Raw genomic sequence first — 22,990 nt, 5'->3', positions numbered from 1 at the left:
TGTGTGGCAGTTTTCAAGAGGTAGGATGTCAGTGAATGGGAGGGCTCCCAGATGGATTTTGCAAGGATTTGTACCAGACCTGATGCAATTCAGCCTTACCAACTGTGTGGACGTAAAGCTCAAATTGCAGCCAAGAAACTGAACAAAAATATACTGCAATTGTAATTCATATTGAGGAGGAAAGATGGAAGTCACTTTTTCCTCTTCACTTTTTCCTCTTCAAAGAAATGCACTTTAATGTAGCTAAGCATGAGGTTTTGCATCTAGATATAGTTGGTGTAGACCAGTTTTCCCTTTTGCAATATTTTTTTCTGGAAAGCAGTAACTTTGAAAAGCATAAGAGCATCATAATAAATGAACTGTAATGTGAGTTCCCACTGTAAAACAGTCATCCAAGCGATACTCGGACATGTAATTAGGGACCGTGAAGGGAACCAAAACTCATCTGAAGGCAGTGCTGGCTAAGCCAAAGCCAAAATCCATAGTCAGTCGAAATACCTGCAATTTCAAAAGATTTTAGCTGGAGAAGAGGAAATAAAAGTGACAAAGATTATTCCAAACCACAAACATTTTTCAAAACTTGAAAAAAAAGTCATATAATGAAGGGAGGAAATTGTGAAGTACCGAGGGGTGCTTTTTCCTAATGAAAAAGAACTAAACTGTACCTTGGGGGAAAAAAAATGGTCAGACAATATTGGGGTGAAAACTGAGGAGAGGTTTGAAATAGCAAGAATAATTATTCACTGGGAAAATTTTCAAAGATGGTCATAGTTTCTGCAGCCCTGAACACCTTCAAATTGAGGTTAGATATTCATGTGGGACATAACTGTTAAAACAGTTTTTTTTCTGAGCAGAAGGCAGTGGTGCATAATGACCTGTGATAATCGTCCAGTGGGTTAGTTGACTACTTCTGGCCTAAACAACAAAAGCGGAAATGCCATTTGAACATTGTCCAGTAGCAAATAAATGGTACTATAAGCAGTACCAATTTTATCAAGTTTTGCCAGATGACTGAAAATCTGTGTCCTTTCTGCTTGTGTCACAGCCTCCCTGCTGTCTTGATGTATGGACAATTTTCAAGGCATTTGCTCAATCTTTGCAACATCAGCTCAACTTTTGTGGCATTAAGGCTGAGTTTGTATCTCTCTGGCTACTGTCTTGACTTCCAAGGTACTGGTGATTTAGCACTTTTTTCCAATGCTTCAGAAGTCTCCAAATGAGAAAGAGTTTGAGTGGGAGTACATGTACATGCATGTACACTGCGCTTAAAGGATAGAACTGACCTTTTTATGGAGGCTTCCTGAAAGTCAGTAACAGTAATGCACCTGAGCAGCTTCTTCACAGATATAACCTCTTGGGAAACTTTATCTGTGGAAGTCAAAACATGGCTCAAGATGTTGGAGGATAGCATCGGAACATGATAAAAATTGGCCCTTACACCTTCCTCCTGCTGAAGTCATAACACTTACTTGCTGTTCATCTGTTTTTCAAGTGTGTCTACAGACTCTATCGGTGTATCTCCAAGGAGAGATGGAATTTTCTTTTCTAGATGTAACATTAATGACTCTTTGTAGGTCATTCCCCGTGGGTTGGCATCTCGCAGTGGACTCCGTGTAGGGGACAGGATTCTGGAAGTGAATAGTATTGACCTGCGCCATGCTACCCACCAGGAAGCAGTGAATGCCCTGCTCTCCAACACCCAGGAGCTGACTGTGTTAGTAAGACGAGATCCACCACCACCTGGTATGCAGGTAGGTTCTGAGTAATTGTGCTGGGGTAAACTGCACTCTTCTTGATAGAAGGCTCAACTCTGAAGGCAATTTATTATCTAGTTGGAAGTCTGGGTCTAGGATACAGTCAAACTTCTGGCTAAAGTTTCTGGATCCAGAGGAAGGCCACAAGGATGATCAGAAGGCTGGAACAGCTTTCATATGAAGAAAGGCTGATGGAGTTGGGGTTGTTCAGCCTGGAGAAGAGAGGCTCTGGGTAGACCTTGTAACAACCTTCCAGTACTTAAAGGGAGCCTACAGAAAAGCAGAGGAGGGATTTTTGCATCAGAGTGTAGTGATAGGACAAGGGATAACTGTTTAAAACTAAAATAAGGTAGATTTAGATTAGATATTAGGAAGAAATTCTTCATGATGAGGGTGATGAGGCACTGGAACAGGTTGTCCAGAGAAGTTGTGGACGCCCCATCCCTGGAAGTGCTCAAGGCCAGGCTGGATGAGCAATCTGATCTAGTGGAAAGTGTCCCTGTTCATGGCATGGGGGGTTGGAACTGTGAGATATGTTCATCTGATTCATGTCAGTATGGAACAGTGGTATAGGTGGTATTTAATGTCTCTTCCAACCTAAATCATTCTATATTACATTCTGTAATTCCTTTGTGGAGGAATCCATTCTCATATAAGTACATACACGGTTGAGGGCTGTGGAGGGTCTCTTGCCAGGACCATGATGATATTGTGATCATAATTGATCATTCTCAGATTTCACAAAGACTGGTCTTGAATAGGAGACAGAAATACAGAAAGGGCAGAGCCGCATAAAAAAGAGTCAGCTGTGCCAAATGAGTGAAACCAATTCAGGTCCCTTTCACTATATTTAGAATATGGCCAATTATTGAAACTTTTTCCTCAACAATCCCAGCCTGAACTTAACCCAGAAACAAGGAAGACTGTTACTGTATTTGCAGGAAATATGCATTGAAAAGGCTCCAGGAGAGAAGCTGGGCATCAGCATCCGGGGTGGAGCAAAAGGTCATGCTGGAAATCCATTTGATCCCACTGATGAAGGCATCTTCATTTCTAAGGTACTGGACCACGAATTCTTAAACTTGGTTGCATTCAAGGACTGGTAGGGAGAAAGGTGATCCTTGTGGGAATTTGTTTCGTGTGCTCTCTCCACTTTTCACTGGGTACACTAATTCTCCTTTAGTTTTTATTTTTTTCTCCATCCACTGAAGCATGTATGTATGTTTCCTTTCATATTTACTCCTCTACAACAGCTGTAAATTTCTTTTCTCATTTCCTATGTTTATCTTTATTTTGCCTTGCATTCTTTCTTTTGCTTCCCCCAAGTGCTCGTGGCCTTTCTGCCCACTGAAACATGCATTCATTTTCCTCCTTTCATTGAAAGCATTATGAATTAATTCCTGACTGTACTTCATGTGCAGTGCACCATGTGTGTAATTTTTCCCTTTTCTTTGTGACTCCTTATGTGCATACTCATTTGTCAAGTTGCTTTTCCCCGGGAAGTAACACACATTTTATTTTCAACAAAATACTATATATAAGCTTATGCTTCTCCTGACCTTTGTCAAAAAGTACTGCATCTTCTTTCTTACCAAGGGAGCATAGTGACAAGGAGTGTAATTTCACATCCCTTGCTTGCTTTGGATGTTCATATTAATGTCACTATTTCCCTTTCTAGCTCATATGTTAGGGTGGAAACTCTGCCCCTACTGTAGAGAGTCCTTGCTGGACGGTGGACACTCCATAGCTGCCAGTTAATCCTTTGTAGTAATTGGCTGCTGTCGCCCAACTCTATGGAGGACAGGCACGTTCTTTAGGGATCCTTGGTAAAAGTAGGACTGGCCACAGGGCTGTGATTGTAATTAGAGATTTACTATTTCATAAAAAAAAAAAAGAAGCTAACAACCATCATAGCTTGTTATCTACAATTTCTTATACTTAGTGTTGTCCGTAGGTTTGTGCCCGGCGTGGCATGCCAATAACTACACAGAGTCGGAATCCATGCGAAGGTCTTTTAATTAAATAATTAATTATATAACTCTGCAGAGTCAGGTGCTTGGCAATCTTTCGCAAAGCAAGTAAACCTCTGACTCGAATCACTGTAATTTATACACAGCAAACTTGTGAAAACTCATCTTTGGCTACTTTTGATTGGCTATTACAGCTCACCTAACTTAACTCCACTGAGTTTGCACATTAGAGGAACGGGGGGGATGGGGAGGAGGCAGGGGGCACACCAAATCACATTAGCATACATCAGCATTTTGGTAGATGTGATTTTAATATGCTAATGACCCCTAAATGAGCAAAAGGTTTCTATAGGTCAGTCTGGGGCTGTTTTTCTCCGTCTTGTTTTTTACCTTTTATCGCTTATCTTCCTTGCTTCTGCTAGCTTGAGGCTACATGTCTTTTTTCAGCTAAAAGACTACACAAGGTATAGAAAGACTACACAAGCTACAGGCCTTCCTATTTTCTTCAAGGTTTTCTTGTTTGTTTTTTTTTCCCAGCTTTGGGACTGTAAGTGTGGCTTATAGTTGCACAGAATTTCTAGAATTCTCAGTTACATGGGCTTTTCAGTCATCTGGATGGACCCTCTTACCAATCAGTGTGTGATATGGTCATAGTCTATCGGATAGTTATTGATGGTTTTTGGATATCCTCATCTTCATCTTCCTGTTCCTCTGATGGCCCAGCCTCGTATTCTTCACAGAAGAAGGCAGGTGCTGATCTCTTTTCTCTGGTGACCAGCGATAGGACCTGAGGGAGTGGAGTCAAGCTGCAACAGGGGAGGTTCGGGCTGCATATCAGGAAAAGGTTCTTCACCAAGAGGGTTGTCGCACACTGGAACAGCCTCCCCAGGGATACAGTCATGGCACCAAGCCTGTCGAAGGTTAAGAAGCGTTTGGACTATGCTCTTAGTCATATGGTCTGAATTCTAATTTTTGGGTAGACCTGCGTGGAGCCAGGAGCTGGACTCGATCATCCTTGTGGGTGCCTTCCAACTCAGGATATTCTGTGATTCTGTCATTCTTCCTGATGGTCTCCATGTTTACTTAAGCTTAACTCCTGACGTAAAATCTCGATTTTGCCCGTTCCTTGTAGGTGAGCTCCTCTGGGGCTGCTGCTCGGGATGGCCGTCTGAAGGTGGGAATGCGGATCCTGGAGGTGAATCATCAGAGTTTGCTGGGAATGACGCATACAGAAGCAGTACAGATACTGCGAAGTGTGGGTGACACACTCTTGGTGCTGGTGTGTGACGGCTTTGATCCCAAGGCTGCAGCTGCCATTGAGGTAAAGAGTGAAGTGCAGGGTGCCCTTGTAGTGACCAGTACTGTAAGGATCCCACATATTCTGCAAAGGAGATTGCAAGATTTTCCAGCCTTTCACTGTAGATTTTTTTTATAGTTCCCTCATTTCGAAGTTTGGTCTCCTGCTGTATGAACTGGAAGTGATTGCTGGTTCATAAATCAGTAGTCTCCCAAGGCTGTATATCTTCTGCTGATTACAGAACTGTTTCACTATATCACTGCACTGACTAGAAATGTAGTTTTCAAACTAATTGTATCTGGTATATTTTATGCCCATTTTTTCTTGTACTGACTGATGTTACTTTTAAAGTAAATTTCTGTCTATTGGAGATCACCTTTCCCCACAGGAAAACACACATAGCAAGCCTGTGCCTTATCAAATTTCTGAGGTTTAGCAAGTAAGCTTTTTTTTAAACCTTCACTAGATTAGATTATGTGCTCAGTTCTTTGTAACCTTACCCCTTTCTGTACCTGTCTCAATTCAGATTCTTCTTTCTAAGCCCTCAATTTCCTTGTGTAACTGACCATTGAAATAAGGTTTTAAGTTGTGAAACAGTTCTGACTTGCCTAGGAGTGTCTTAGTACTCTACATCTGGTATATAATTTTTTGTATGGTATACTATGGGCTTTCACCATGTTTATTCCCCTTCTATTTTGTAGATGTCTCCAGGAATTATTGCAAACCCTTTTGCTACTGGTATTGGGCGTAAGAATAGCCTAGAAAGTATCTCATCTATTGATCGTGATTTAAGCCCTGAAGAACTGGAGATCCTACAAAAGGTGAGTATTCTGGCTACAGCTGGGAGAATGAAGTAGAGTGGAAAAAGTTTCCAAAAATCTCAAGTTTCTCCCTCAGTGCGTGGAATCTGCAGTATAATGGATAATGGACTTCCTTTTTATGGGATCAGCAGTTCCCAGCACTTTTATCAGGAATACACTAGGACATGACTCTGAAATCTTCATGAGGCTGCAGGTGCTCCATGTGAGGAGAGAGCACTGGGTGAAGTGGCTCTAATTTTGGTCTCTCCTAGGAGATGGAAATGGTGAGAGAAGCAACTCAGTGGGAGAGAGAAGAAATGGAGAAAGTGGTGAGAGACTTTTCATGTAGTGGAATCTGTTCTTGACAGCAGTTCTGCTAAGTCTGTGAGCCCTAAGGAAAATGCCACAGATTACCTCTACCTAAATGTGATTGCCGTGGGGAACTTTGGGCCGTCTCTCTCCATAGTGCACCTCTCAGTTATCGTAGTTGCTTTTTGGCTTTGCCATACCTTCCTGTGTACTTCTTTGATGGTACTTACTGTTATTTGTGGAGTTTGTCTTTGTTACCTGCAGGTACTTTCTGACCAAGGTTTTCTCAAAGCTGCAACTTTGAGGAAAATGGCATATTATTTTGGAAGTCCCACTTTAATCAGTTCTGTGTATACAGCACTCCGTGATCAGACAGAGCTTTTCTGAGCAAAGATGAGAACACACAGCTCAAAGTTGCACCAAGTTTGAAGAATTGACCCTGTTAATCAATCAGAAGTTTGTGCTCTTCAGTTTACATGGCCATTTTTCTGATTGGTCATGAGAATTTTGTATTTATACTCATTCTTTCAGTCTTTCACAGAAATAGATTAGTAGAGACAAGCCCCTCAAGTACTTAGGTTTTCTAGTTGTCCTTCTTAAAACTCTAATTTATCCAGTCAGATCCTTTTTGAAAATTAAATTCTTCAGTCCTGTCAGTTGTAAATCTGTTCTCCTGGCAGATTAATGTGTGTACATGTTGCAGGCAGTTTTTCAGGTTTCCAATTTAGATCTACTTTAATATTTCTGTAAGTTCTATTTGTAGTTGTAATTCCTCAGCTGAATGGATTTCACCAAACCTGTTTTTTTTGTGTGTGTGTGTGGTTTTTGTTTTTGTTTTTACATTTGCTATACTCCAAGAGCGCAGTTTTGTTGGCAGTTCTGGATGGAGATTATCTTTCTAGTTCAGTTAACATTTGAGATTTTATTTTTTTATTTTTTTGGAAAAAACAATAATGGGCACAGGCTGTAATAGTACAGAACAATGAACAAGAAAACAGCCTTATGACCTTTCAGTCATGCAGTGTGTAATCATTAAATATATGTATTTTATATTTACATAATCCTACCCTGTCTTCTGGCCCATGACTGGTATGGGCTATGCAGGAATATGACTTTATGAAAGACTGGAGCAGAGAGACAAACAGGTTTCAGCATGTTACAGATCCCATTTGAAACTTTTTTCATCTCTGATGGCATAAAGGTTGGTTAGATTGACATCACCATGTGCAAGAGTTGGATAAGAGCTGTCTGTCTTAAGGATCTGCAAAGTGTTCTGATGGTGTTTGAGACCTGTACGTACAGGGGAAGTCTTCCAGTGGACCATATAGAATTATAGAGTAATTCAGGCAGAAAGGGACCAATACAGGTCTTTTGGTTCAGCTCTCTGCTCAGAGCAGAGCTAACTTAGATAAGATTTATTCTTTTCATATAAAATTCTCCTTCCTTGCCTAGGAGGAGAAGTAGGAAGGAAAGTAGAGTGGTATGTTGGGATTTCAGAAAAACTATTTTTGTAGTGTTACTGTTGCAGCAAAGAATATTCCTACCAGTTTTAAATTGGTAGCATATGGATCTGAAAGCTATCTAATAGCCTTGAGATGTTAGAAGTCATTACCCACATTTCTAAAACCTTTGGATAAACCAAGAGCCATTCCCGCTTCAAAACCATATGGCTCTGTCTAAGCAGGTTGCATTAGTTCAGTCTTAGGTAGGTAAAGGCTTTTCCAAAATTTATGCTGAGATTACTTAAAAATACACCCAGAAACTGTCAAGACAAACAAACAAACAAATAACCACCAAAGGACAGAAAAGCTTTTATGATTGAGTGGGTAGCCTTGGCTGCCTCTCATTTTAAAAAGTACTGGTGGTGTTATGATTGCTTTTTATGAAAAATTTGAACTTGAAAGATTGCTGTGAGTTTGAATATCCAGTTTCACAGATAATACTTGTCCAAAATATGCGTAACCAGTTCTAGTGTAGACTTTAGCATAAGTATCCCTAAATATCCCATTGGGTCCTGTGATCCACCAGAGCATTATTGCCTTCTCATGTCTCTCATTATTGTCTGGAGATTGGGGGTGTGATGTGGGGCATTGATTATTTGCTAGTGGTAATGCAAAGAGGTTTTCAAAGAGGCGAGCTAGGTGCATACCAGAACTTTCAGGTGGCTCCTTCTGCATTTCTCAGATGTATTTGCAGCCTTGGGATTTCTGGGTGCTGCTGTTTGGGAGCAGTCGAGAGGGTTGGAATATGCAATAGAATGGAGAAATTATGCTCCTTTTGTCTGCAGCCCTTACTCTGCAGCATAGGTTCTGGGGGAAAAGTCACAAAATGCACAGATATCATTCTTTCATTGTGACAACTAACATATATTATTACCTTCGTCTTGCAGTTTTGAGGCAAGGCTGTAGTAGGGTGTGTGAGATTAGTCACTGGTGACTCTTATGATATTCCTGTGCTGTGCTAACCAGATGGTTTTAAGCCCTGCCTACAATTTCTGTCTTTGTATAGCCTTTTGGCTGTGATGCTACTAACAAGCATGTGATTTTTTTTACATCTTTTTCCTTGATGGAAAGGAAAGGCCTGTGCTCTTTAGATTTGTTTTTCCATTCCCTCAAAGCTTGCCCAGTCTGTGCTCTGTCAAGATGTCTGTTCTAGCAATAAGCAGTCTTCTCCTATCCCTCAGTGATGTGCGGTTTGTGCTATGTGGGCAGCTTTAGCTCCCCTTCCTTTTCCCCAGGATTGGCCCTGCTGAGGATCTTAGAGACATCTGCCCTCTTCCCCTCCTCTGGTGACACCCTGGCTTGTATTGTGTGAGGTGTCTGTTCCCATTTGTTTTGCTGGCAATAACCCAGCTCATGCAGAGTGCTAACTTCTCTTTCCCTGGGCCCAGCTCGTGCTGGATTTCTGCTTGTCCCATCCTGGTGCCAGCCCTGTTCTGTTCATGCCTCTGTTCTCCCCTCAAATTATTGCCCAGCATGGTGCTGACCTCTTTCCCTCTCTCTTTGCCTGCACTGCTTGGATGCTGCTCTGACTCTGTCCTGTCTCATGGAAGGAGTGGATGCGTAGGGAGCGGGAGGCAGCCACACAGCAACTTGAGGAGGAGGCGGCGGAGGTGAGGAGCATGGTGGGAGGGTTGGAGAGTCACAGAAAAATGCCACAACTGGGTTTAAAGGCTAGAAAAATATCTAAAGGTGGAAGCACTCATTCCCCTCAATTTGTGTTCTCACCTCACCCCTAACCCCCCCCCTAAAAGACTTGAGAAGATACCAGGAATGAAGAAGTCTTTAATGTGATTGAGAAAGTAATGCAGAAAAACAGTGGCTAAAATTTGAAAGCCAGACAAATTCAACTGGAAAGTAAAATAATACAAAAGTATACAATGAGTTTGAGTTAAGGTAGAGATAAGATACCACTTGCTCAAATAATTCCATCTCCAGACTGGAAGTCTTTCTGGATGCTATTTAAAACAAAAACCAAAAATGGTATGTGTGTATATCATATGCTTTCCTCCTCCCGTAAGGGAACGGATGTGTGCACACTGGGGCAGGAGAAATGGTGAGGATCTATGCACCAGTGGGTGACCAAAAGCCTATTGTGGCATGATTCCAGCAGTTTTTCTCAAGGCCAGCATCTATCCTGTTTCCCTATGGATGTGTATGGAACACTTCCAGGTTCACTTCCAAGTGTGGGAACTGCCTGCATAGTTTGGAAATAAGGTCTTGGTTATTACTAGGGGTGGTTTCCTTTCAATTGCTCTCTATAGTTGATTGAGTTGACTTTTGGCCTGATCTTTTCCTGGTGTTTGTGTTGTTTTTGTTTGTTTGTTTTTGCTCCCCCCTTTGCCCCTCTCCAGAATATCACGAGTGAACCTTTGAGACTGGACTATCGGACCCTGGCTGCTTTGCCCAGCAGTGGCTTACAGAGAGTCAATCGCACTGTAAGTGAAGGGCTGTTGAGTTGTGGGTCCCTGCGTGGGAGAAGCTGTGATCATCCCCTTACCTGCCCTCACCTTGTGCACTGGTGTGAGAGATGATGGTACTCTCAGCAGAACTGTAGTAGACTTCCAGCACTGAAACAGGAGGGAGCTGTAACAGAAAGATTAGAATTAGCAAAAGGGGAGAGCACAGAGACAGGTTGCTTCCCATTTTGGAAAGGGAAGTGGCCTCTGTAGTTGCTGAGACAAAGAAGAAGGTGTTTCAAACAAGGCAGAAAGAACAGCTCAACAGGAGAAAAGAACATGTGTGAATGGGAGTGTGTGGGGCGTTGTCATAGAAGGGGGCGAGTACTGAAAGCTGCAGAATAGGGAGGGGAAGATTATGCTGGACACAGAGGACGACAGTATTGTGTGCAGAGAAAAAAAGGGATGTAGGGCACCGATAGCAAATGTATTAAAGCAAAGTCAAGACCCATCTAGAACTGCAAAAGGCAAAGTAGGAGTGATTGCATTATCACAGCCTTGGACACTTCTACCTCTCTGCATTTCAGTCCCTGATATACAGTGGCAACTCAGTAAAGAGAAAATTCAGATTTCACAGATTTCACAAATTACTGTCATCCATCTTTCCTGTGTTCAAAATCTCAATTTACCTCTCCATCTCTGTTTCCCTTGGTCTTGTTTTGTCCTCCCTGTATCATACCTATTCTACTGTGTTTCTGCCTGCTTCTTCAGAGACACATCCTGAGTCTTAACCTCTATTCCTTTCCTGCTGTTGCAGCTAGACCACCCCTTTGCTGATATCATCAGAGGCTAAGTATCTCTTGTCTTTTCCACTGCCACCAGACCTGGTGTTTTCTGTGTTCCCATTCCACTGTTTCAGGATCATCTCTTTTACATTTACTTGTCTCCATTTTATCCAGACATGTCTTCTCTCCTATTTGTCTGTCCTCTCATTGATTTCAGGCCCTCTTGCTTTTCTACTTTCACACTGATTAGAGATCTTCTTTGCCACCAGCTATGATTCATATTGTTACACTCCATGCTCCCCAGCTTTGAGTTTTCTCTCCTGGCTGTTCATAGAGAAAACTTTTAACAGGAAAAGGTTTAAAGTATTTGTAGCATCTCTTAATGTAACTTAGTAGCTGGAAGCAGGGAGATAGCCAGCCCCATGCAAGCAGCTGCCTCTTGCTGAACAGCCCCTGTCTTCCAGAGCAGAGCAGCATTGGGGAGCTTGTGCCTTAGCGGTCTGTGTCAGCCCAGGAATGCTGGGCACTGGAATGTGCAGCCGGACACATTGGAATGCCAGGGTGTAAGGGCGGCATCTATAAATGTCCCATCTCAGGGGAAGGGCCAATTAGTGCCTATGTTTATCTTCTTCCAGCTGTCTTTTGCACAGCCTTGTCTTTGCTTTGTTTCAAAAAAATATATCTGCTCAGACTGTGAGATATGGGCTTCAAGGCCAGCAAGGTTCTGGCTATCCTTCAGTAACTGCACCTAGCTTATTTGATGACTGACTGGAAGATTCAAGCATGGATCAGTCCAGCCAGCAGAAATCCCTGCAGTTCAGTTAGCAGGTTGTCTATCTGCAGATAGCCTGCCTGGATTAAGAGGGCTAATACTATTGCCCTATTCCCATAGTATGTTTCTTTTTCTTTCTATACTTAGCCCAACTCTCTCACCAATACTATTTCCTAAGCAGCATCTTACGTATCTTCTGTTGCTGTGTAATGCCCTGCAAGGGAGTGCAGGGCTTGCTGTTCTTCACACTGTTGAGCAGGAGTAGGTGCAGACCTCTGCCATATCTTTGCTGTAGTTTGCAGGTGGATTTTCTCATGGGGATGCCCCAAGAACTGTGCCTAAAGAAAGGGCAGATGGTTGTCCATCTTGGATTAGTCTGTATTGCTGTGTATTGGTCATTTTGTGACTAAGAGTTACAAAGGCTTACTGTGCTGAATGCCTTTTGTGTTTGTATGGCTTTAAAATCCAAACTACAAATGTTCAGTTGAAAGCTGCATAAGGATATCCTTCTCAGTGATGCCCTCTGGCCATGCCAGCTTCTCAGTAACTCAGTGTCTTGCAGAGTACCCAGTGCACTAGAAATTCAGGATAATACCATCACATTAATAAAGGAGCTGTTGTAGTCTCTCATTTTTCTGCATATTACAGGCATGAAAACTATACCCATGAAAGATTGTCTAGCCACAAGAAAACATTTAAACTCTTATTTTGCTTTCTGGACTAAAAGAAATGGAGAAGACTTATATCTCTCAGCAACAGGTCACCATTGATATTAAATTAATAATCTCTACTATCTAGTCTGAATTTCTTCAATTTCTAGTCGTTGATTCTTTCTCTGTAGCAGTGAGATTTCAGGTTAGGGCAAAGTGATAGATCAGAACTGCAAATGCATTTTCCATGGAGGATGCATGGTAAAACAGTATTGGCCTCTCTGCTGGACTGTGGAGTGACAGAGGCAAGGCTGGGAAAAGCACACTGCATTGCCAAAATCCTTGCTTACCCAAAACAGAAATTGTTACTTGTTTGATAAAAATAGTCCACTGCGGAGAGGAGGGAGAAGGGCATCCTGCACTAGAATACAGTGCTACAGCAGTAGTGCTGGAGATTAAAGGAAGAATGTGTGAAGCTCAGTTCCAGTCATGTCTGTGAACAAAACAGGGCTTTGAGGTCTAACAGACCTCATGGAGTCTTGGTGAGATGACCACCTCCACAGTGCCATAAAAGTGTCATTTATCTTTTTTCCCTTTGTGTGAGCAGGGCAGGCCTTCGTGATTTTGGGATTCATCTGGAATACACGTTGGTCAGTATTGTAATCTGTTTGGCAAGGGAAAGTGGCAGTAGTGACAGAGTGGTCTGCCTGTAGGACCAGCAAACCCACCTTGCAGTGGTGGATTGCTAGTAGTGTTCTCATTACTGCGTCCACAACCAAACAAACAAACGCTGTTCCTGAAAATACTTTTTGCCTGGTGTAACTTTGTGTGTACTGCATCTCTGCTAGTGTAGATTGTGGCATTTTGCGAAAATAAGGTTGGATTTTTGTTTGGGGGTGTGTAAATTGTTTGATAGCATTCTTACATTGGAAAGTGACATAGCTACAATAACAGTATTTCTAAGGGTAGCACAGGCTTCATTGTCTGAAGAAATGTGATAGGAACCAGCGCTCTGCCATCTACTGCATTAGGTTGGGTTGGGATTTAGGGGCTGGGGGAGGGCCTCAGAAATTCCTGAGCCTCTCAGCTGCCATTGTAGTCACCAGTCCATCCAGCCCTTGAGAGCTATTTTTGTGACTGCTGCCGTGACATAGGAACTGTAGAATGTGCTCTAAGCAGAAGGGGTCTTTCTGCTCCACAGCAGGCAGTTGGACAGAAGGAGTTTGGAACATTGTTCTGTGATTATCTCTGCTTCCCTGAAGAAGGCTTTGGCTGGGGTAACAAGCACTCTTTTATAGTATTAGAAGAGGAAAGGTCAGTGCTTCATCTTGGATGGGTACAGTTGATCCTAGGCAGAACTGGAACTCTGTTTCAGTTCTGCCTTCAATAAGAGTGCTGAAAGAGATCAGTGCTCTGTTAGCTATTATTTAGCTCTCTGGTACTAGCAGTTGATAGCATATTGATGAAATGGGACCATAAAAGAATGATTGTGCATGCAGATATGATGGATCTGCATGGGGTGAGCAATATGGTGTTATTGTGTGACTGTATGGAAGTGCACTGGAGCAAGATGGGAGATGTTATTCTGTAAGATAGTGCTGGAGCTACTTGAAAGTGTGCTGGGGTGAGACGGGTGATGTTTGGCTATGTAATGGTGGAGCTGAGAATGTGCTGTCGTGAGGTGGAACACTGTGCTTGTGCAGGTTTTGGCAGTCACTTTAGCTAAGGAGCAGCAGTGTTATTGTTGAGCTGCTGAAATGTAAGCTGGAATATGTATGAGAGCTGGAAAAATGCAGGAGTATGCATGTGCCTGTTGATTACTTGGTGTATGTATTGCATGCTGTGAGAACAAGTCCTCTCTTGGAAATTGTATTAAGGATCACAAAGTCGGTGATAGAGTAGAAGAGAGGAAGGGGATGGTAGTATGGGAAGTAGTACTGATATTCTTCTCTCCCCTATCCTTCAGCATCAGCAGCTGCTCTCTATTTTCTGCCTCCTCTCCTTTACTCTATTCTCTTCATGTCTTTCTGATCATTTTGTTTCCTCGCAGCTTATTCAGTATAATAGGGCCAGCTCCAGAATGGAGGGTGACGGCGCTATGCTGTCTCCACCAGTGGCCCAGGATAGCCGGGACTCCTCCCCAGAAACAGCTGCAGGCCTGATCAACAGACGTGTGCCTGGCCTTCCCCAGGACCCTGCATCACCCAACCAGTGTGCAAGTGGGGCAGAAAAGCCCCAGCTAGACAAGCAGGATCCCACTGGTTGCCCCCTGTCCCAGGACCAGATGCCAAAGACGCCAGAACAAGAGTGTATGATCGACTCTCAGCCAATCCTCTTCAGTGAGAACCCCTTTGTGGTGGCTAACCGAAAGGGGAAAGCAGCAGGCAAGGCTTGTCTGGGGGGCCCACCCCTGGGCTATGGCAGGGAGGGAGTGCTGAAGACCAACCTTTACTTCAAGGCAAGCAGTCCCATGGCATGCTGTGTGTGGCATGCAATCACACAGTTAAAGCCACTTGCCTCCTACTAAACCACTGCGCATGCACTGGGCCCCAGATGCCAGGCAGCACGAGGCCTGTGCAGGGGCTGGTCCTGTCTAACATACGTGCTTCTGTGTGCAGTGGCAGTCATTCACTGACAGTCAGTGAATTGTCCTCCAGCCACTAACGAACCCCAGTTATTGCCAAGTATGCATGCTGCTAAGCCCCTCTTCGTGAGGAGGCAGTGATGTAAGGTCTGGGGAGGACCTTCTCTTTTCTCCTCCCTCCCCCCAGCTCCACCAGTGTCTCTATGGGCAGGCAAAAATCAGGAACAGTAGTGTTCCTTGTCTACAGTAGTTGCGAGAACAGGAAGTTGGCAGGGCTTGTAGAAGAAGGGTAATGGTGTCACACCATGTGTTTGTATCTGGGCCTGAACAAACACGGACAGTATTAGACCCCTGAAAGCTAAGAGGCAGTGCAGCTGACTTAGTTAATCTACAGCCCAGGAGCATGCTGTTCCTTGAAGTGACATGTTTCAATATATCTAGGCTTTCAGTTTTCAAGGGAGAGCTTTGCTTTTCACTGTGGAACATCTCTATTTATTTTCTTCACTGCTGCACAGCAAACGAGTAGCTGAGCAAGGACGACTAGGCCCAAAAACTTGTGTGCTCCAGGTTAGCACCACACCCACTTCCCCTCTTCCTTTATGAGCCTTTTGGTAGATCCGAAGAGCAGGAGAAGCAAAAGAGCACTAGGCAAACACCATACCCCACCCAATACACACACACACACAGAAGGAAACAAAACCTAGCTATAGTTTTCTTAGATGTTTATAGCCTAGTTCCTTGGTGAGAATTTGTTTTTCACATATGTGTAGGCATTTTAAGAATAGGACAAGGCATGCAGTGGCATCTCTGTAACCTCTCAGTATATTCAAAGTCTGTGCTATGGACATAATAGGGACATATCCACCTTCAGAGTTAATGATTCAAAAAAGCAGGGGTTACAAAGCACTGGCCCTTTTTGAAGGCAGGTTTTATGCCAGATCATCTGTCATCAGTTAGCTTGAGCTAATCTAATTCCACATTGCTGTTGAAAGGGATTGATTCCCCTTGCCTGTATGTTCTCCTGTGTGCTGACGCCAGAATTTTGTGTCAGCTGCGTTAGGAAGCTTAAGTATTTTCTTTGCAGAATTATTTTTTTGTAGAACGGCTCCCTCCATGATGGATTGGTAGGCTGTGTGTTGTCGCACAAGGAAGGGTTGGACAGAGGTACTAAGAAGCAGGGTGAGTGAGAGTGTAGCAGTGGCATGGAAGTAGATGTGTTGAGACTGCCACATCTCTGTCACTACAGTGCTAAGAAGAATCAGATGTTTTCTGTTCTTCAATATAGACCTCAGATTACATCTCCTGGCTTGGTAAGTAGAAACACAGTTGCCCAAGGCTGACCTGAATCCAGTTAACAGGATTCACTAGTACATGAGTACGGTATTAATTGCAAAACCCTATTTACTTAAACAATTCTCTAAATCCCAAACAACTTGTTTCTGTCTTTAGGCATCTAAAATACTTTTCAAATCATGCTCCTTATTCATGTGCACAGTGTGGTAATTATCGGGGGCTCTGCCGTCTTGTTGCAGCTGTTGGGGCTGGCTGTAGGCTGGCTCTCTGCCAGAACATTGCTGGTCATAGGCTCCTGCAGAAGGGGTGAGAGCCCTGTCTTTCCTATGCTCGTCTGGTCATAAAGGGTCTACAGTGGTTGTGGCTGGGGATGAATCTTGTCTCCTTTCAGTTGGGAGTGGCTTTTGTTGCTTGGTGTCTGTACAACACAATGTCTGTCTTAACTGTGGTCCAGCCTGTTGAGGCCTAACAGGAAGTTTGGAGGAGAAGATTCCAGGAATGCCTTACAAGGCAGAAGGCTTCAACCTAATTCAGTTAGCCTTGCAAGGCATTTTGATGTGATCTGACTTCTAATGTTCAATGTAATTCCCTTGCTATTTCTGGTACTTTTTGCAAGTTTCTGCCACGTAACAGCTGTCATTGGACCAATGCTAACTCTGGTTTCTTGTGGTGAAGTGACCAATAGCTGGCATCAGGCCAGATATCAGTGTTCTCCCTTGCCTCCTGGTATCACTGCAAGGGGAGATACGTGGACGTCGCTGCTGTACAGTAACTTCTAGCTTTGTCTTCTCTCTTGCAGGCTCCTGCGAGTGAGTCTGGGACAGGAATTTCCCGGAGGGAAACCCCCTATTCTCCTAGTAACCAGCAGGTGAGACTTCGCCCAGGACTGGCAATGTGGGGAAAGGCAGGCTGGCATGTGTCCAGGAAAAGACAGCACCAGGGCAGAAAGGTAGAAGAGGCCAAGGTTAATTTCTGTATTTCAGAGTGATACCGTTGTGGTGGTGAAATATCCACCACAGGGAGGCATCTAGAGAGCAAGGGAAAGAGCTCTGCTTTTTCAAAATATCTCAGAGACCTAGGAATATAATTAGCTAGTCATAAACTCAGTGGAGAGTTATTGCTCTGAGGGTTAATGAGCCAGGGGAGTACCTAGAGTGACTAGAAATGATAGTTGTCTGTCTTTTTTGAGAATGGCCTCACCAATGCTTTACATGAGACTGTATTAAATGATGTCAATTGGTACTTCAGAAGAAATGGAGAAGTCAGGATTCGGAGAATCATCTCATGTCTGTAAACCATTGCTACTTGGTCTCCCAGACTTATCCCTAGTTTTGTCTGTGACTGCTGGCAACCAACGTCATCTCTTCAGAAGAAAATCAAATCTGCAGCAAACAATTATAGGTTAGCCTACCCTTAGGGAATGATTTTCTAAAACACTGGTTAGAGGCTAGTTTTCAATCTGAAATGTGGGGTGGTTTTTTTTGTCTTAATTTCATGCAACTTTTGATGTTTGACAGCATTATTTATCCTCGCAAACTCTTCTTACCCATATCAGCTTTGATCTTTTCTTTTAAATCTTTCAAAGTCTTTGATTTCGCTTTTCATCCTACAGCAGTAGGTTTCACAAGTTATGCATTATGTGCAACTGCATTTTGTATTAAGAGGTTGTGGTGGTTTTACTCAGCTGCTCAGCTGAGCTGGAGCACCTCCTGCCCCTCATTTTTCACTGACCTTGGTGTCTGCAGGCTTGGTTCTTACTCCTGCTGTTGTGCAGCATTTTTTTCCATTTCTTAAATCTACTCTCACAGAGGTGCAAACAGCATTGCTTACTGGCTCGGCTCTGGCTGGCAGTGGGTCCCTTTGGAGCTGGCTGAAAGTGGCCCTTAACATGGAGCAGCTGCTGAATTCTTCACACAGAGGTCACTCCTGCAGCCTCCTGCTACCAAAATCTTACCATGTAAATCCAATACAGAGCTGTAATGAGTTGAAAATGGTATTGTGTACTCTGTTCTTACTCATTTTGCATCTGTTGCATTCCTTTTGGAGTGTGACTGCACTCCTACTATTCAGACCCAGCAGCTGCCAGATCTTTGGCTCAGTCATATCAGCAACCTGAGCTTGACAAAAGCTATCTATTTTTTTTTTCTTGTTAACTTTTAGCTTGCTCAGTGAGGTGAATCGCGTCATCTTGGGATGAGGTGACCAGTAACACTGACAAAGGAGAAGGGTCAGGACCACATGGCTGGGGGTAGCGAATACAACTGTGGAGCTGTAGTCAGCAATAGCTCACTCCATCTTCTATTGCCTCCATAGCCTATCTTGCGTCTTCCTTGATTCTTAGATACTTTGATATCAAGTGAGCACCAGATACACAGTAAGATTGGGAGAAAATACTATTCATTAAAGTAATGGTATTTCAATGCATTCTGTTTCAGCTCCATACATTTATTTATTTGCTTTTTTGACAGCAGATCCTCAGAGGTGTATTTTGGGCTGTTTACCTGCCAGTTTTCTTTGAGATTAAGGTCTTTTTATCAAGAAGTATTCTTGAGGTGAAGATGATACTCTTCATTCTACATTGGAAAGAAATCTAGATATTGCCAGCAATGTGCACTTGCAGCCCAGAAAGCCAACCATATCCTGGGCTACATCAAAAGAAGCATGACCAGCAGGTTGAGGGAGGTGATTCTCCCCCTCTACTCTGCTCTTGTGAGAACCCATATGGAGTACTGTGTCCATCTCTCAGACCCCCAGCACTAGAAGGACATGGAAATATTGGAACTAGCCCAGAGATGATCAGAGGACTAGAGTACTTCTCATATGAAGAAAGGCTGAGAGAGCTGAGGATGTTCAGCCCAGAGAAGAGAAGGCTCCGGGGACACCTCCTTGCAGCCTTTCAATAATTAAAGGGGTCCTATAAAAAAGATGGAGAAGGACTCTTTGCTCAGGTAGATAATGATAGGACAAAGGGGAATGATCTTAAACTAAAAGAGAATAAATTTAGACTAGACATTAGGAGGAAGGTCTTCACTGTAAGGTAGTGAGATATGGGAACAGATTGCCAGGAGACGTTGTGGATGCCCTATCCCTGGAGGTGTTCAAGGCCAGGCTGGATGGGGCCTTGGCCAACCTGATCACCTAAGTGGGTGACTTCCCTGCCTATGGCAGGGGGCTTGGAGTTATATGATCCTTAAGGTCCCTTCCAACTCAAACCATTCTATGATTTTGTGATATTAATTTACTCTGAATTTAAAGAACATCAGCTCTCATTTTTAACATCAGTTAAAAAACAAGCACAGGTCTCAAAAGGTGGCCCTGTATCTGCTCACAGGGTGATTTAGGCTGGAAGGGACCTCAGGACTAAGACTGCTTGGAATAGACCCAATTAGATCAGGTTACTGAGGTCCATGTCCACTCAAATTCTGAACACCTTCAGAGACAGACAGTCCAAACCTTTCTAGACACCATCTCCAATGTTTCAATGTTTGAGTACCGTCACTGCAAGTTTGTTGTTTTGGGTGTTTTTTGTTTGGGTTGGGTTGGGTTTTTTTGAATTAAACTAGCATTTGGTTAGAATGTCCCTAGTTCCAACATGTCATGGGCAGCTTTTGTGATACCCCCGATGCTTTTTGTTACAAATTAGTGACTCGGGTTCTTGAAGATGCTTTGGTATCACAGTTAGTGAAGCATTAGTCTAGTGGTATTCTCCAGTTAGTGATGTTCTCCACCTTTGTTATGTACATGAGCTTTCTGTCACAATTACTTAATTTAATACTTTGTGAATACTTTGTGAAGATGTGGCTTTCATGTTTTCTGGGATTTTAGGAGACCGACCTTCAGGTTATTGCTCCAAAGTAGAAATTCCAAGAAATGGCACCTCTAATTCTTTGTCTCCATCTAGTTTTAATGTAAATTCATTGTTTTTTTGACATCTTGTACTCAAACCAGAATTTACAGGCTTATTTCAGAGCTCAGAGAATTATTCAGAGAAGCCAAATCCTTTGTCCAGAGGCTGGTGTCGTGATGGTGTTGCCTGGCATTGAGTTCTGCCAGCTTCTGATGGGGAGCAAGCAAGGTGTGGGGGGGAAGGATCTGTTTGTGGTGGGGTTGGGCATACATTTATGGGGGACGGCAGTGGGACTTCCTCCATGGCAGGCAGCAAGGACCTGCAGGGGGCACTGACAGCTCTGGGTAACTGCAGTCTCTGAGCTGGGAAAGGTGCTTGTCTCAGCGTCTCATGCAGGAACCCTGGTCTCTTCATTTTCTCTCCATTTTCTCCCCTGGCAATCCTCTGGCGTTACCTCTCTCCAGACACCTGCAGCCACTCGGCCTGCTCACCTGTCAGGCAGGGAGACCCGCTTTGTAAGTGCCCGTTGGTGTGCAGTGTGTGCTGTTGCTCTGTGCTGCTCTCACCCAGCACCGCTGCTCGTCTCATCTTCCGCCAGCTCTGCGCTCCCCAGCTCTTGCTCTTGGTGTGCACCGCGGGCTCAACGCAGAGAGCAGTGCCCAGAGCAGCCAGCCAAGGCATGAGAGGCTTTTCCCACTAGACACTGATGAGCTGGCATCTGGGAGTGCTTTCTGGCAGAGAAGCTGTGGTGCTGATGGCTTTGCTCGAGTGCAGTAGCAAGTGCAGAGTGCAGGGGATGTAAACAAGGGCCAGGATCAGCTGAGCTGGATCAGAAAAGGAGAGGGTGGGGGTCAATGCATGGAGATGCACTGAGAGCTGTGAGTGCCTTCTCACATCACAGAGGAACTAGGAGCAGTTCCTCTTGTGGGAGGGCTCTGGACATGGGCTCCCCACCTGAAGAAGGTATTTCAGGGGTTGATATGGGACTTCAGATTTTTTCTGGTACAGGGGAGAGGGGTGTGGGTAAAGAGTTTTGTATATATATATATATATTTTTTTTTTTTGTATGGAGCAGGGTTAGCTAAGGAGTTCTGGCTTGGTCTTCACATTTACACCTTTATTTCTGTTTTCAGGCTTCCATTAATTTCATTGCATCACAGGATGATAGTAAATCAGTAAGTACATCTGTTATGAGACTTTGTTGTAATGTCCTTATGCATTCTGCAGTGCATAGAGCTTACCTGTTCCTTCTGTGTGTACTTACTTTCAGCCCTGTAAGTTTCCATGTTGACTCTTGTACTCTCCTTCAGTCCTCCATTATACATCAAGTTTGTACAAATGCACTTAAATACTCCTAATTTGATAGCTTGATGCAAATGTTCTTGCAGTTTTTATTCCTGTTTACACTTGCAGCTTTCACTCATGTGTTTTTGCTGGCTTATTCAAGTTCTGCTCCTAATCTTTTTAGTATGTGATGTTTTGTTCACTTCCACACAACAACCAGCAGTGATGGCATCTAGGTCAAATCTCAGACTTTTGTGTCCACTCATTGTTCCTATCTGTGTCTGCATTTCTAATTGGAGAACCTAGCTGGTTCTCTATTCATTTGCACCTCCAGCTTTTGCCAGTACTCATTTATTTCCCAACTGCATCTCCCATTCATGACGCATACATTCGCCCAGCTCCAACATACTTGTGCCGTTACCCCTCTGACCATTGTAGCTGCCACTTTTATGGCAGATTCTTCCCTGTGACCTGGGCTTTCTCTTTGTTGTTTCTGTTATCACCTTGACTTGTCTCAATCTCTTTGCCTGTACAAAGTACTTGTACCAGAGGCATTGCTTTGTGTTTGGTGTTTGTTTCAGTAGCTCAGTTGAATTGAACTACTTGAATTGAGTAGAATTGAGCTCAGGTGCATGGATTTGTCTTATTCACTTGCATGCCAGAGACACCTTGCTCCCCTAACTTCTTACCTCTCTTCTCTCTCTCCATTCCTCTGCTTTTTCCCCTACTATGTGATATTGACACAAGCAGACCAAGCCAGGTGTCATTCAGCCTCTTTCTCGAGTGCGTCAAAATGCTGCCTCACATAGTTCGGAGGACAGGGACAGCCCCAATCCCTTCCAGCAACCTGAGCCGTGCTCCAGTATCCAGAACTCTGTAAGTGGCCTGCAGTTCTTTCTTGCTAAGCTTGTCCTAGGCTGCTCTAGTGCCACTTTTTCTGGTGGGTAGGCTGAACACAGCCTCCCAGTGGTGTCTTTGCATTTTAAAGATCATGTGCCTTAGTTAAAGCTGGTTTTGAATTTGCATCAGACTGGATGCCCTGATTAAGAACCCATATTATCCAAGTCAGTGTGTCCTCTTCAGCTTTCTAACATAAAAGAGCCTCACCAGCCTGCCTTGTGTCTTCACTTATCCATTCAAAAATCTTGCATTGTTGAAACTGAATTGTGGCTGAAATCCTCACAGCAGTTAGTTTTAAATCTTTATTTATGAACTGTTGTATTCTGTTGAGCATAAATCATTCAGAACGCTTTTCTGTCAATGTCTTGCATCTTGGAGCAAAAGCCAATATCATCTCACTGATAGTAAGTTTTTTGATTTACAAATAGTTGTTTTTCAAATATTATTTTTATCTGGGATGTATGTTGATGGGAGAGAAAGATTAAGTATTTTGGTCTTTGCCTTGGTAAGAATTGTCATGTCTTGTGTACTTGTAATATAGCTCTTCCCTTTTATTGAAACCTATATGAAATTATAGCAAATTACAGATGTTTCTCTGAATAAGTAAAGGGAAGATTTGAGATCAAAGTCTATTCTTCTCCAGATTATTGATCCCTGAGTGGGTTGCCACTGGTTTAGGAGGCTGTGACCATTAGCCTTGAAGTGTGCAGAACTATGGACTGGTCATTTTAGAAACAAGTACAATAGCCACTGCGAAAATAAATAAATAAATAAATAGAATGAGACTGATGGATCCCTTCTGACAAGGAAGGCTCATTTAGTCAGAAATACTAGATAAAGCCAGGGC

The 22,990-nt window shown here is 43.4% G+C and overlaps 1 protein-coding gene across 35 annotated transcripts in view; it reads left to right on the top strand.

The window, feature by feature from the left end:
* SCRIB (scribble planar cell polarity protein) overlaps window positions 1–22,990 on the top strand; it is a 114,540-nt gene that overhangs the window by 65,833 nt on the left and 25,717 nt on the right. For 8 of the 35 annotated variants that reach the window (XM_068668151.1, XM_068668156.1, XM_068668157.1 and 5 more), the window contains 12 exons: window positions 1,575–1,751; window positions 2,696–2,812; window positions 4,857–5,045; window positions 5,723–5,842; window positions 6,094–6,150; window positions 9,183–9,242; window positions 9,984–10,067; window positions 14,286–14,693; window positions 16,912–16,980; window positions 20,424–20,474; window positions 21,093–21,134; window positions 21,991–22,119. In XM_068668151.1, coding sequence (XP_068524252.1) covers window positions 1,575–1,751; window positions 2,696–2,812; window positions 4,857–5,045; window positions 5,723–5,842; window positions 6,094–6,150; window positions 9,183–9,242; window positions 9,984–10,067; window positions 14,286–14,693; window positions 16,912–16,980; window positions 20,424–20,474; window positions 21,093–21,134; window positions 21,991–22,119 — 1,503 coding nt within the window. The remainder of the gene's footprint in view (window positions 1–1,574; window positions 1,752–2,695; window positions 2,813–4,856; window positions 5,046–5,722; window positions 5,843–6,093; window positions 6,151–9,182; window positions 9,243–9,983; window positions 10,068–14,285; window positions 14,694–16,911; window positions 16,981–20,423; window positions 20,475–21,092; window positions 21,135–21,990; window positions 22,120–22,990) is intronic. The other 27 variants (XM_068668155.1, XM_068668186.1, XM_068668150.1 and 24 more) reach the window with 26 other exon arrangements.

Source organism: Anas acuta, assembly GCF_963932015.1.
Source record: "Anas acuta chromosome 2 unlocalized genomic scaffold, bAnaAcu1.1 SUPER_2_unloc_1, whole genome shotgun sequence".
In the NCBI taxonomy this organism is placed as follows: domain Eukaryota; kingdom Metazoa; phylum Chordata; class Aves; order Anseriformes; family Anatidae; genus Anas; species Anas acuta.
Note: the sequence above shows the minus strand (reverse complement) of the source record. Positions and strands in the feature narration are given on the sequence as shown.